This window comes from Dunckerocampus dactyliophorus, chromosome 14, assembly GCF_027744805.1.
Source record: "Dunckerocampus dactyliophorus isolate RoL2022-P2 chromosome 14, RoL_Ddac_1.1, whole genome shotgun sequence".
In the NCBI taxonomy this organism is placed as follows: domain Eukaryota; kingdom Metazoa; phylum Chordata; class Actinopteri; order Syngnathiformes; family Syngnathidae; genus Dunckerocampus; species Dunckerocampus dactyliophorus.
In genome coordinates this window covers 17,850,734-17,863,813 of record NC_072832.1, presented here as the reverse complement: position 1 = coordinate 17,863,813, position 13,080 = coordinate 17,850,734, and the positions used below count along the sequence as shown (strand labels likewise).

Here is a 13,080-nt window from a genome sequence, read left to right as displayed (position 1 = left end):
GTGCTGATGTCACTAACAGATGTTTTAAAGTCTTTCTTTACAGCTCTCACACTTTTTCCATCATCATGCTGATGTTGTCCTTGGTCTACCTGTTCCACATCTGTTTCTTAGTACACCAGTGGTTTCTTTCTTCTTCAGGACAATCCAAATGGTTGTACTGTCTATGAGCAATGTTTGTGCAATGGTTCTGATTGATTTTCCACCTTCTCTCAAATTCACCCATAGACAGCCCTCTGCTTTTCATGTTGTTTACACCTCTAAATGCCGTTTACACAGTCAAAACCTACCCTACCCAATCTGAAACTGAGCATAGACATTCAGTGCTATTTATTGGTTGAATTTACCTAGGCAACAAAACACACCTGTTAGTTACATGTTCCAATACTTTTGCTCAAATGAAAAATGGGTGGGTTCAAACAAAAGGTGGTGCCTTCTAAGTTGTGCATCCGATGTAAATACTTGGAAATAAAAGCTGAAATGTTCTCTGGTCTGACATTTGTCTTTCTCAAACCCAAATGTTTTTAGTCTACCATAAAAATAAAGGATTGGACTAATTGAGGGAATACTTCTGGAGGGCAGTGTATCTCTTTTTTTTTTTTTTTTTTTTTACATTTGATGGGCATTGTGAGAAAAATACAGTCCCATTATATTTTTGCTGTCTTTATCACAAACTTTGCCCTGAAGAATAAAAATACAGAAGGGAATCTGATTCTGTCTGCTTGTGGGGGAAGAACGACTCCTATCTCTGCACATGGCTTGATCGCCTCGCCTTCATTCCCCTCTTACATCATAGCTTGTGCCTCGGAGCTTTTTTTCTCCGCAAGAAAGTGTTTCGTATTTAGTTGCCAGTTTCGACACAAACACATATACCGCTTATGAGGAAAAAATGAGAATCTTTTTTTTTTCATCGCATGCCGCAATTGCGAGCAATATAATGATCTTCCCACACTCCAATGAGCCTTTAAGGATATAGCACTTGTGGCAAAAAAAGACGATGCATTTCTTGAAAGCCACCAATTAAAATGCATGAGCAAGGGAGAAGGGTGGTTAGCATAAAATATTCTGAAACCAAATGATTCAAAACAATTGAAACAAGGCTTTCATGTTTACGCTCTCTTTTTACTGTTTTTTTTTTTTTTTAATCCAATTTGTATCTTGCTGAGTACTCTCTTAGCATGTGTTTGTAAGATTTGCAGAAGAACCAAATGAATACCCGGTGCCTGGTATAATGCACAAGCGTGACAAAACTAATAATCATGATTGTCTCACTATTTTGCTTTGTTCTGTCATTCTCAGGTTTTTAGAGAGCACCATGCTCAGTGCAGAAATGAAGGAAGGAGAAATTCTGCCTCCAACCATTCAGAAGCTGATGAAAGGATATAACAAGTACCTGAGGCCTTTCTTTGACAGTAAGGAAACTGCATCCACGTCGCTGTAGAAATGGCTTGGGAAATTAATGATTCCACACAGAAGGTCATATTTGTCATTTTGTGCAAGGTGGCCCCACCCTTGAAATGATTACAATTATTCATTTGAACTTACCAAAACAATTACTACTCGTCTCCAAAGCTTATGGGAAGTTCGCCCCCCTCCTTGATGGTTTTGTCCCGAAATAATAACTATTAACTAGAGTCCTGCGTAGGTCTATTTTTTAAAAAACTCCAACGTGACCCAATCATATTCAATACCGCATCCTCCTCACATCCCTTCACATTTGACACACCAGTCCAGGGCTGTCCAAAGTGGCGCTCGGGCGACATATGCGGCTTCCGACTGTTTTTTTTATTGCCCTGTGGCACGTTCCAAAAATAGAATTAAAAAAAAAAAAAAAAAAAAAAAAACATGAAAAACTGAAAAATCAGGAGCAATCTTACAAGAAGTCAAAATATTAAGAGAACAAAATATTAATTGTGAGGAAAAATAATGTCATTTTGGTAGCATAAGCTTGAACTATTAAAGAAAAAAGTCATAATATTATGAGAAACAAATAAAACAACAAACAATGTATTAATTTTGGGGAAAATTTGATTGGTAAAAAATGATAATACTAGAGGAATAAATTCAAAATAATATGGGAATAAAGTCAGTTTACTAGAAGAACTTTTACAAAAAGAAGGTTGAAATAGTTAGAACATTTAAAAAAAGCAGTTTTATGACAATAAAGTCAAAATTTTAAGAAAAAAAAATGTGCATTCTAACAAAAAAAACCCTCCTAATATTATGAAGAAAAATAATGCCAGTTTAGTAGCACAGAGTTGAAATAGTGAAGGAATAAAGTTATTTGCTAAAACTCATAATATTATGAGAAACCAAGTAAACAAAATAAAGTTGTTTTTTTTGGTATAATTAGGTTAGGGAAAAAGTTATAATATTAAGGACTTTCTTTTTGCGCATGCCATTCCAAAAGGTACTACAACCAGCTAGTTTCAGTCCTTAATTCTAAAATGACACCCAAGAAACAGAGAACAAGAGAAACTGGTGTCTTGTTAATAAAGAAATGATTATTGTGAATTAAGTAAATACTAAGTGTTAGGCATGGCTACTTTCAATAAAGACAATTCTTCAAGTGTGGGGTGAAGATACGTCAAATCAAAACCAATTGCACAAGATTAACTTGTAAACATTTTTCAATTAAAGCGATTCATTCTTTAAATAAAGAAACCAATTCCATTATACGGCACAAAGGCCAAACAAAATTGCATCGTTCTATGAAACAAATGACTCTTAAATAGCCTTTGAGCTTCGGTAGAATTGGGATCCTTCTGACTCGGTAACAACTGCAGCTCGAATGTTTTTGCTCTTTCTTTTTAGAAAGGATTTAGCTGCCTGGATTCTGAATTTATTCACATTTTGATTTTCAACGATTGCAGAGCTTTGTATTATCTGTGTGTTAGCCACACTAACAATGTCGTGAGGAATGCACTGAATACTAAGGCATAACCGCAGAGAAACAGAGGGCACCACAGGGATCGTTAAATTCTCCTTGCGAAATGATAAATCAGGAAAAGTAAGAAATCATTTTTAATGGTCACAACTGGAATTCCATAAAGGAATTTCACACTGAAAGAATGATAGTTTTTGATTGTGCCAAAAGTTGAGTTATTTAGCATTCATGATGACATGGTTCCCAATCACCACTTCAGTATACAAGACAATGCCAGCGCCTACACCAAACTTATAGTATGGCATTGGACACAGGAATGCAAAGACTAGACAGACTGTGGATGGATGGATGGATGGATGGATGGATGGATGGATGGATGGATGGATGGATGGATGGATGGATGGATGGATGCATGGATGGATGACACAACTTTATATTGAGCTTGGATCCTTACATTACAGCAATGACTGACAGAGACTGAATGACACGCAATGAATAACAATGAATGACAAACATTCTGATTTCCAGAGCATTGAACAGGTGGATGTCAGTCTTGAACTATTTGTTGCAAGCAGTATCAGGAGTAAACAGATACAAGCGTAAGACTTTTAAGTTCAACTGAGAGCTGTTCTTTCACTCAGATTCTGTGATTGAGTGCCTTCCGTATGTGGCTTGCGGCTGGCACAGATGAATTCATTATATCACAGACATAAGCTATAATGTATGGAGCCCCCGAGGGGGCGTGGAGAAAAAAAATATTATGGGTAAAAAAATTTTTAAAAAGACACATTTTTGCAAGATCTCACAAAACTTTTGCGAGATAACGCAATACTACGTGACGCTACAGGACACACTTCCCGTCACAGATACTGTAGCTTGCCTTCACATAGCGAAAATCGGGTGGAAATGCATCATTTAAATTCCATCGTCAGTCTCTGTGCATTCCTTACAGCACAAATGTACAGTGATACTGTAACTATACTGGAAGTTTTCAATTCTGTGATGGTCATTTGGGTCGTCTTTTGAAAATAAAATGCTAACTTCTGGTCCGAGCTAGTGTTGCTGGAAACACATCTCTTTGAGTACTGGTACTTGAAAGGAAATACATTGATTAGCCATACATCAGATTTTGTCACTTTGCTTGTCCTATAAGTAAACAGTCAATCAGAAACTCAATGAATGTGCTGCTCTTAATTTGAAGCTTCAACGCAAACATCCTCTCTGAAAACGGAAGTAGCGGAGGTACAATGCTCTTAATGTAAACAGTTTTGCAAGATCTCACAAGTGTTGCGTTATCTTGTTAATGTTTTACGAGGTCTTGCAAAAATCGGTCTTTTTTTACCCATTATTTTTATGTTCAATGAGAAATAATAAATATATACAGTATGTTTTTAATGTATGAGACACATGCAGAAGAATGCTGTTTCTTCATTGTTTCTAGATGGTCCTGTTACCGTGGGTATGAGCTTGGACATTGCCAGCATTGACACCATTTCAGAGATCAACATGGTAAGACGATGTTTGTTTATTGTCATTGTGTTTATTAAGCCTCTGATCCACGCTTAATACAAATATGAACACAGCACTGTCCAATTTTTTGCTCCCATGAGTAATAAAAATGTAAACAATGCGCCGTTTCACTTTTTTAAGGACTACTTCTTCTTTCAACATCCTGCAGCAGTTTTGCATTACTGCATGATTTGTGTTATACAAGGTTATAATGGCAGACCAACTAAAAAGTTGGAAAAAAAACTGAATTGAATTTTATAGTTTCTGACTGTATAAGGTGCTCCGAATGTACATGAATAAATTATTTAACCACGTTCTACAATTTGAAGAATTAACTATGAAGCTGTTAGATATTATTATTACACCTATAGATTGGGTCTAATAGCATTTTCAGTCTCATACCTTCTCATAGAAGGCCTTCTTGACACACACACACACACTCACATAGCACAATCAAAGTTGTGCAACACGTACATATGACTGATGAAAAAAATACCGTGAGACACGCAATCGATGCATTGTTCTCACTCGCACAAGCTTGTTTCTCATTTCCACACAAACTTAACTTTCACTTTCTAGAGGGGCTCGGCAACTGCTATGTAGACAGTGTAAAATCACGATGGGTTCTTTTCTCTATCTTCCTCAGTGATATAACCAAATATACTGCTCTTTTAAGACAATTTGAAAACCTTTTAAATTGTTTGATCATTGACTACTTCTCTGATTGCAACGTTGTCCAAAGAACCTTGAAGAAAAGCATCCAACATTACCAGTATTAATGGTACTTCTTTGGAGGAGTCTCTATTTTCTAAATCGGTCCAAGCGTTGTTGGTCCCGAGTAGTGTTGTATTTTCTATTGAAATTAAGTTGAAATGTTTCGATTAAGTAAAGGAGCAAAATAGTTAAAGAGAAACTACAGCAGTAAACTAGCTAACCATCTTTGCTACGTTACATGATTTCCACCCTTTTTGAATTAGCTGTGTATTGTTTACCTCCTCGAAACGTTTGCAATCAAATAAAAACATGGCACACACAAAAAAAAATGGGAAGAAACACCCAAATGTCTGATAAAATGTCACTTTTCTACCGCAACCCTCTTCCCCACACAGACCTCACAGTCTTTTATAAACAAACCCCCACTCTGCTTTGTATCAAAGCCATGTCCTCTCGCTGCTGTGACGCAGTCCCTTGGATTATACGATCCAAGGGTATATGATCACTATCACTCACTGTAAGAATGGGCTAAAACAGGGGTGTCCAAAGTGCGGCCCATGGTACATTTCCGGCCTGCTGCTTTTTTTTATTGGCTCGTGGCACATTCTAAAAATATAATTTAACAAACAACAAAACAAAACAAAACAAAACAACAGCAAAAATGGAAAAATCTGCCATACTTTTACAAGATAAACGAGATGAGAAAATTAAATTTTACGAGAATAATGTCATAACATCATGACAAAAAAAGTAAAGTTCAAATATTAAAGAAAAAATACATAATTTTTTAAAAGTCATAATATTATGAGAAACAAAACAAGGAATTAATTTATTTTTTATTTTTTGTAAGTTATAATGTTTTACGAATGAAATTATGGGAATGAAGTAAAAATTCAGAGAAGAAAATTTACAAGAAGAAAGTTTAAATTGTTGGAAAATTAAAAAAAAAAAAAAGCAAGCAATGTAAAAAAAACAACAACTCTAATTTGAGGAGAATAAAGTAACAATATTAAGAGTAAAAAAGTTGTACTATTATGATGAAAAATTAAGTCATATTCGTGACAAAGAGTTGAAATAATAAAGAGAAAATGTGTTATTTTAAGTTGTAATATTATGACAAACAAATGAAACAAAATAATGTTTTGGGGAAATTAGGTTGGCAAAAAGTTGTGTGTATAAAGTTGAAATATTATGGGAATAAATTCATAATATTCTGACAAGAAAGTTTACAAGGATTATTTTAAAAAAACGCTGAAATATTTTGGAAAAAAAAACATTAAATACAGGAAAAAAATAGCAAAAAACAAAATTCCTACTAATAATAGGCTTTTTCACCTATAGTATATCACAAAGCTGAGTTGCAGATTTTTCTTGAAATATTTATACCTTCTTAGCACATCTACATGTGGTGGTTTACCAAATATCAAAGTGGCCTTTGCATCCTCTCATTTTTCAGTATGTGATCCTCGGTGGAAAAAGTTTGGACACCCCTGGGCTAAAACATTGACTTCCAGGAAGTGTTTTCTCCAAGTAACAGAGCAAAAGAGACCTCCAGCCATAAACCCCATCTCGATTGCTGCCCACTCCAGTCGAGCCCCTCAGAAACCACGTACCCCTCATTTCAACCACGTATTTAAAGCAATTACCTGAACATTTGCTATCACTTACCTGACATTAGCAGTCATGAACACAAAACACCACATTTGAAGAGCAATGAAGAAACACAGCGGCAAGATCGAAAATCATCAACACGGACAAGACTTACACAACTGATAGACACATAATAACACACAGCACCTGGATCCTGCTGTGTGCTCTCAGACATACAAGCTAAGTTGCTGACTTAATGTACTGCTCTGGATTCAATTGCTTTAGGCACAAAGGGGCCCAGGGACCGGAGGCTATCAATATCCAACAATAAAAAAGCTCACAAAGTACACAGGAATGTCATGGTCTGTGAAAACCTTGCTTGTCCGTCAGCATATTTCGGACATGGCTGGCAAAGAAGTCCATTAGCATTGTTATAACCTTTGGGCCCCCATCTTTCAGGACTACACGGCCACCATATTCCTCCGGCAGCGTTGGACAGATGAGCGTTTGGTGTTTGAAGGCAACAAGAGCCTGAGCCTCGACGGACGGCTAGTGGAGCTCCTCTGGGTCCCTGACACCTTCATTGTGGACTCTAAGAAGTCTTTTCTTCATGACATCACTGTGGAGAATAGACTGATTCGCATCTTCCCAAATGGGACCGTCCTTTATGCGCTGAGGTCAGATAATGAACGTAATTGCTGGTGTATTGATCGGTGGGTGTTTTTTTCAATAGAAATGTAGCGCTGGGAACGGAGAAGTCATTGGCTAAAGCTCACGAAGAAGCGTGGCTTGAATGTGAGATGTAATTGCAGAGGGAGTTAACGCTATAAAATAAAATACACAATCACAACTCACTCGTAAGCACCGGGATGGAAGACTTCCAGTAAAAGTGGTGAACAAACCCTTTCCCAGGCTGAATTATGTATTTTTTTTTAATATAACTCGAACGATGAACAACTCCATACCTGTCTCCTTTCTTCATGTCATAACAGAATCAATTCAGTGCTGCCATTCATGTGATGATGCATTCGAGTGCGCTGGTAACTGTTGGTGTTGGGGAATAGGCATTCAGACAATCAACAACAAAATGCTGACAGCACTGTGAGCCAGCTAGGCTAGCCAGCCTGGCTCTGTGTGATGAGCCCCATTGCTAAAAGTGTGTATGTGAAATGGGCCAGCACTACGGATTCTGAAGGCCCTGGGCAGATTACATAGATATGGCAACACATAGAAGCTGAAATCTGATTGAACAAAAACAATCTACGTACACATACACTAACGGAAGCAGTGCATCCACCAGACACGCTACAAAATTAACATAATAGACTGTTGGGAATAAAATAATACAATTTTATGGAACAATTTGCTAGCCCTAACTGCACACCCCTGGGTCCTCATAGCGTATTTCTGGCATGTATGGCTTTCTGAACAAGAACTTAAATCCTGCATTAATTGAGCACATGGATTGGGTTTTGAGTTGGTTAGAGTGATCAAAATGGAGAGTTTTTTTATTATGAAGTGAGTGAAGACTGCGATTATGGGTTTTTATATATGCTTTAACATCCTTTCACTTGATCAATGGGTTGTGTAAGAGTCACTCTGCGGTCCTGAATTGTATCAACTCACCATGTAATTTGATATATTGCACTCAATGATTCTGAACTTTTTCGGAACTACAGCAACGTGTCGTAAAAGAGGTAAAATTTCACATGGGAGCCATCCTCACTGTTGTAATTGGCAGCCATGCAATCAACAGAGGGGGAAGACATTTATGGGGATATATTGCTGTGGCAAAATTGAGTTGGGTATTCCCACCCAGTTCAGGTGGGCTTCACAGGACCACATCTCTCATAATGGATGGCGTGCTGCTGTGAGGAGGCCATGTCTGTTGTGTGTTTGTCTTATTTGTATCCATCCATTCATCCACCCCACGCTGGTCACCAGTCAATCGCATGGCACATATAGATGAACAACGATTCTAGCCCCAACCCCAACCCTTAACCCAGGGGTGTCCAAACTTTTCCACCAAGGGCCACATACTGAAAAGTGAAAGGATGCAAGGGCCACTTTGATTTTTTTAAACCAGCACATGTAGATATGCTAAGAAGTTATTCATATTTCAAGAAAAATATGCATCTCAGTTTTGTGATATACAGTAGGTGAAAAAGACTTATTAGTATGAACTTCAGTCATTTTTCTTTATTCCCATGTTTGCTGTTTTTTCAGCAAACATGGGGGTTCAAAATATTCCAACTTTCTTTGTTAATAATATTTGTAAATGTGCTTGTGTTAATGTGACTTTATTTCCTTAATATTTGGACTTTATTCTCATATTGTAATTTTTCCACAAATTTTAATTAGTTTTCTTTCTCATAATATTACGAGTTCAAAAAAAAAATCTTGAATATTTCAACTCTATGCTACTAAAATGACATTATTTTCTTCATATTATTACGAGTTTATTCTTGTAAAATTGCGACCAAGAGTTAAAACTTTTTGTTTTGTTTGTTTCTCATAATATGACAACTTAAAATAACCATATTTTTCTTGAATATTTCAACTCTATGTTACTACGTAATACCTTTTCTGCTGTTGTTCTGTCAACCTTTTTTTTTTTCTTGTAAATTTTTTTCTCGTAATTATGATTTTATTCCCATAATATTGGAAGGTTATTCTCATAACATTATAACTTTTTCTGCAACTTAATTTTCCCCAAATTATCATTTTATTTGTTGTTTTGTTTGTTTATTAATTCAATTAGAACTTTAAAAAAAATCTTTTTTCTTTAATATTCCAGCTTTATGCTAGTAAAAATGACGTTATTTTTCCTCATAATAGTATAGCATTATTCTCATAAAGTTACAACTTTTAGCTCGCGCGATTACAATCATTTTTTCTTCATATTCTGGCATAATTCTAGTAAAATTATTGATGATTTTTCCATTTTTGCTGTTGGTTTTTTTTGTTGTTTTCTTGTTACATTGTATTTTTACAACGTTCCACGGGCTAATACAAAAAAAAAACAGCTGTGGGCCACAAATGCCCTTGCCCCAACCCCTAGTCCTAACCCTAAAAACCATACACAGACTAGTTTTTGTATTTTTCACCTTTTTTTGGACCATCCATGCATCCATCTATCCATTTTCTATACGCGCATATACCTTATCCTGGGGAGAGTGAAACAGGCCAAAAGGATGGGGGTGGTGGGTCTACCTTTGGGAATTGTGGCTGTGAAAAGAGTGTAGTGAGGAATGAGGTGTTGGAGCTTTGGTAAATGTTTCAGTGCCTTGCCTAAGGGAATACATGAGAAAGCACTGAGATAAATAAATGTACAGTAGAGTGCTGTAGAGGAGAGATTCATCGAAGGAATGTCTGGGGGATTCATTCACCATAAAGGTGATAAAATCACAATTAGTGGAGTGATTTGGACTTCTCCGAGGAGACAGACAGGGGTGCCGTTCAGAATTTGGGGCTATATGAAAAAGTATCAAAGTTGTGCTCCATCAGCCCTGCACACTCAACGATTACATTCATCACATAAATGCAGCACTTCAGACTTGCTAATACATACTGTATGATATACACTCAGTGGCCAAAATATCCTGGACAATATGCTCATCACAAGAGCTGTATCTTCCCACACAAAGCTACAAATACATGTTTGTCATCAACAGAATACAATAAAATACACATTTGTGTACCAAGCTTATAGTATATGAAGAAGTATTTTTAAGTATCTGGTTATTGCAGAAATGAATAATGTATATAAGGACTATTTTTTTTTTTTCCAGTGCATCAGTTAGTATTTAAGTCATGCATGACTGTTACTGTAATTGCTGTATCTGGAGTAGCTGTCGGGTCAGTCAAAAAGTGCATCATGAAGAGGAAACAAACATACAGTACATAAATCGCACTGGACGGTAAATTGACTGATATTTACAGTATAATCCAGTTATCATCAGAGCGAGCTCATTTTAGGAGTGTCATGGCACCGCTCCTAACAACATGAAATACACAAGAGAAGAACAGGAAGCCAGAGGGAGGGGGCAAGGTTTACACCAACAAGGAGAGAAACTAAAGCTACAGAAGCTGAAATATGTCATATGTTTTTTAAGTATAAGGGTACAATAAAAATGTACCTCTTTCAAGAAGGTTCTTTTAATACGTGACACGACGCCAAAACGTATCAAGCAGCCATATTTTAAAGGCAAAACTTCTGTCGAAAATACGACATTTCTCAAACCACACAGGTATCATATAATTATAGTGGCACATTACTTACAGGCTCATAGTCTCCAAGTCAAAAGCATATAAGAAAGTATTCCGTATGCTCTGTATCATTTCTGTGCATGACTGTGTCACAAGCTCAACTCACGGAATTATTGCAGCCACGGGGTGTCGCCGAAAAAACAACCATCACCCCGCTTTAACTTAAAGGCAGCCCATATAGTTTATATAGTGTAATATATATTTTCATATGTGAGGCGCAACTGACTCTAAGTCACAGGGCCAGCCCGACTATGAAAAAAAGTGTGACTTATACTCTGGAAAATACGATCATTTACTTTTCATACGAAATGATAGGATAATATGAACTTGAAATGATTGATTATTACTGTATACACAGTATTTTATAGTCAACATGTTCTGATGCACATACATTGTGTACAATTTCACTTAGTATCTCGCACCAGTTTGTCAACATACATGTTCATTTTTACTGGTGTTAATGGCTGACTCATTTTGTCCTAAATAACCGTGTCTGTCTTGCTGTCTTGCTTTTTAAGCGTTTATTCCCAGTACCGTAAAATCTACGTACAGTATATCATAATCTTGCTTAACAGCAAACATTTACAAATGCCTAACATTTCATCAACATTCTGCGTGCTGTTGAAATGTGGGATCCTTTAACAACTACTGCATTCATGTCCTGTAGGATTACCACCACTGTGGCCTGCAACATGGATTTGACAAAGTACCCGATGGACAAGCAGACCTGCACACTCCAACTGGAGAGCTGTAAGTCCTTCACTTTGGACATTTTTTTCAGCGCTAGCGAAGCTTTGTTTAAGTACTGCGTCCCAACTTTGTTTTAATGCACTCTTGGGATCGAATATAGCAGCTGTACCAATATTTTTGCAACGACACACAATGCTTTGACTGACACTGTATAAGAGGTACAGTAGATTCCCGCTTTTTTGGGGTTACTTTTCGGGACCACAAAGCGAATGGTGAGAAGCCACGAGTAATTGACATGCCTATAAAAATGTTTATGTTTTAAGTTTGCAAGAATTTTTTTGTTAATGATAAATAATTGCAATAAAAAGTACTGTTGTAATTGGTAATTAATTATTATTAGGGTTATCAAACTGCTAAAAGAGCCGATATGAGGAACTATGATGTCATAGCGATAATTCTGATAACATGAACAAATATCTCCGATAACTGATAAAAAAAAAACGCTTGAGGCAAGATAACCCGTACTGTGCAGTAGGTGGGTTAGCGTTAGCACATCAAGCTCTCCTTTTCTCCTGCCCGTTACTTGTACAAACTCACAAACATGGCGTTGATCGAGTGGGATTACTTCACTGTAGCAGAGGAAGACATTTCACGTGCTAGTGGCACAACCAGTGATGAGGGAAATAAAACATCAAACTTCAACATATCAAACCTTATCAGCCACCTGAAACGCCGCCATCGTCACAACGCCTGGGGTCTTGTTCCTATCGACGCTCATTTTAAAGATGCAATAGGTTTCCAAGAGACGATCCGAAGGCTAAAGAGATCAGATTTGATCATGGAAATTATGGTGCTGGATGACCAACCCTTTACCATCTCTGAAGATACGATTTATTAGCTTTTGCCAGCTAGTAAACCCCTTGGATTACTAGTTTAATTGATTTACTGCTTTGTACTTCTGAGCCACCGCTATTTTTAATGTTTTATTAATAGTATTGATGTCAGGATATTTGGTAAGAACAAATCTACAGGTACAATTTGTCAAATCCAACTTTGTTAGAGTCGTTCTTACCCAGGTGTGCACAAACAACAGTTAAATCTAAAATAAATTTTAAAAAGCTATGAAACGTTATTGGTTATCGGTATCTGTCTTCAGAAGCAGGGAGTTATCGATATCGGCTTGAAAAAAATATATTGTGCGTCCTTAATTGTTATATTCGATTCAGCTCCAAAATCCTCCCCGTCTCTCTTCTGTTGCCATCGTTCACTCGTTACACAATCCGGGTTTAATGCTAAATATGCATCACACTTATTAAACACATTTTAAGTATAAAAATGCATAGACACTCCCCATAATGAATGATAACGTACGATGATCGCTGCAAGTTTTGTTGACTGTTTTGTGACTGTCAAACAAAGTACTG

The 13,080-nt window shown here is 36.8% G+C and overlaps 1 protein-coding gene across 2 annotated transcripts in view; it reads left to right on the top strand.

Moving 5' to 3' along the window:
* The window catches only part of LOC129193950 (gamma-aminobutyric acid receptor subunit pi), an 81,405-nt gene that overhangs the window by 50,575 nt on the left and 17,750 nt on the right, over window positions 1-13,080 (top strand). For both annotated transcript variants that reach the window (XR_008573658.1, XM_054798774.1), the window contains exons 3-6: window positions 1,297-1,409; window positions 4,326-4,393; window positions 7,157-7,374; window positions 11,634-11,716. Coding sequence is in view for 1 of the 2 variants with exons in the window: in XM_054798774.1 (XP_054654749.1) it covers window positions 1,297-1,409; window positions 4,326-4,393; window positions 7,157-7,374; window positions 11,634-11,716 (482 nt within the window). In the remaining variant the exon portion in view is untranslated. The remainder of the gene's footprint in view (window positions 1-1,296; window positions 1,410-4,325; window positions 4,394-7,156; window positions 7,375-11,633; window positions 11,717-13,080) is intronic.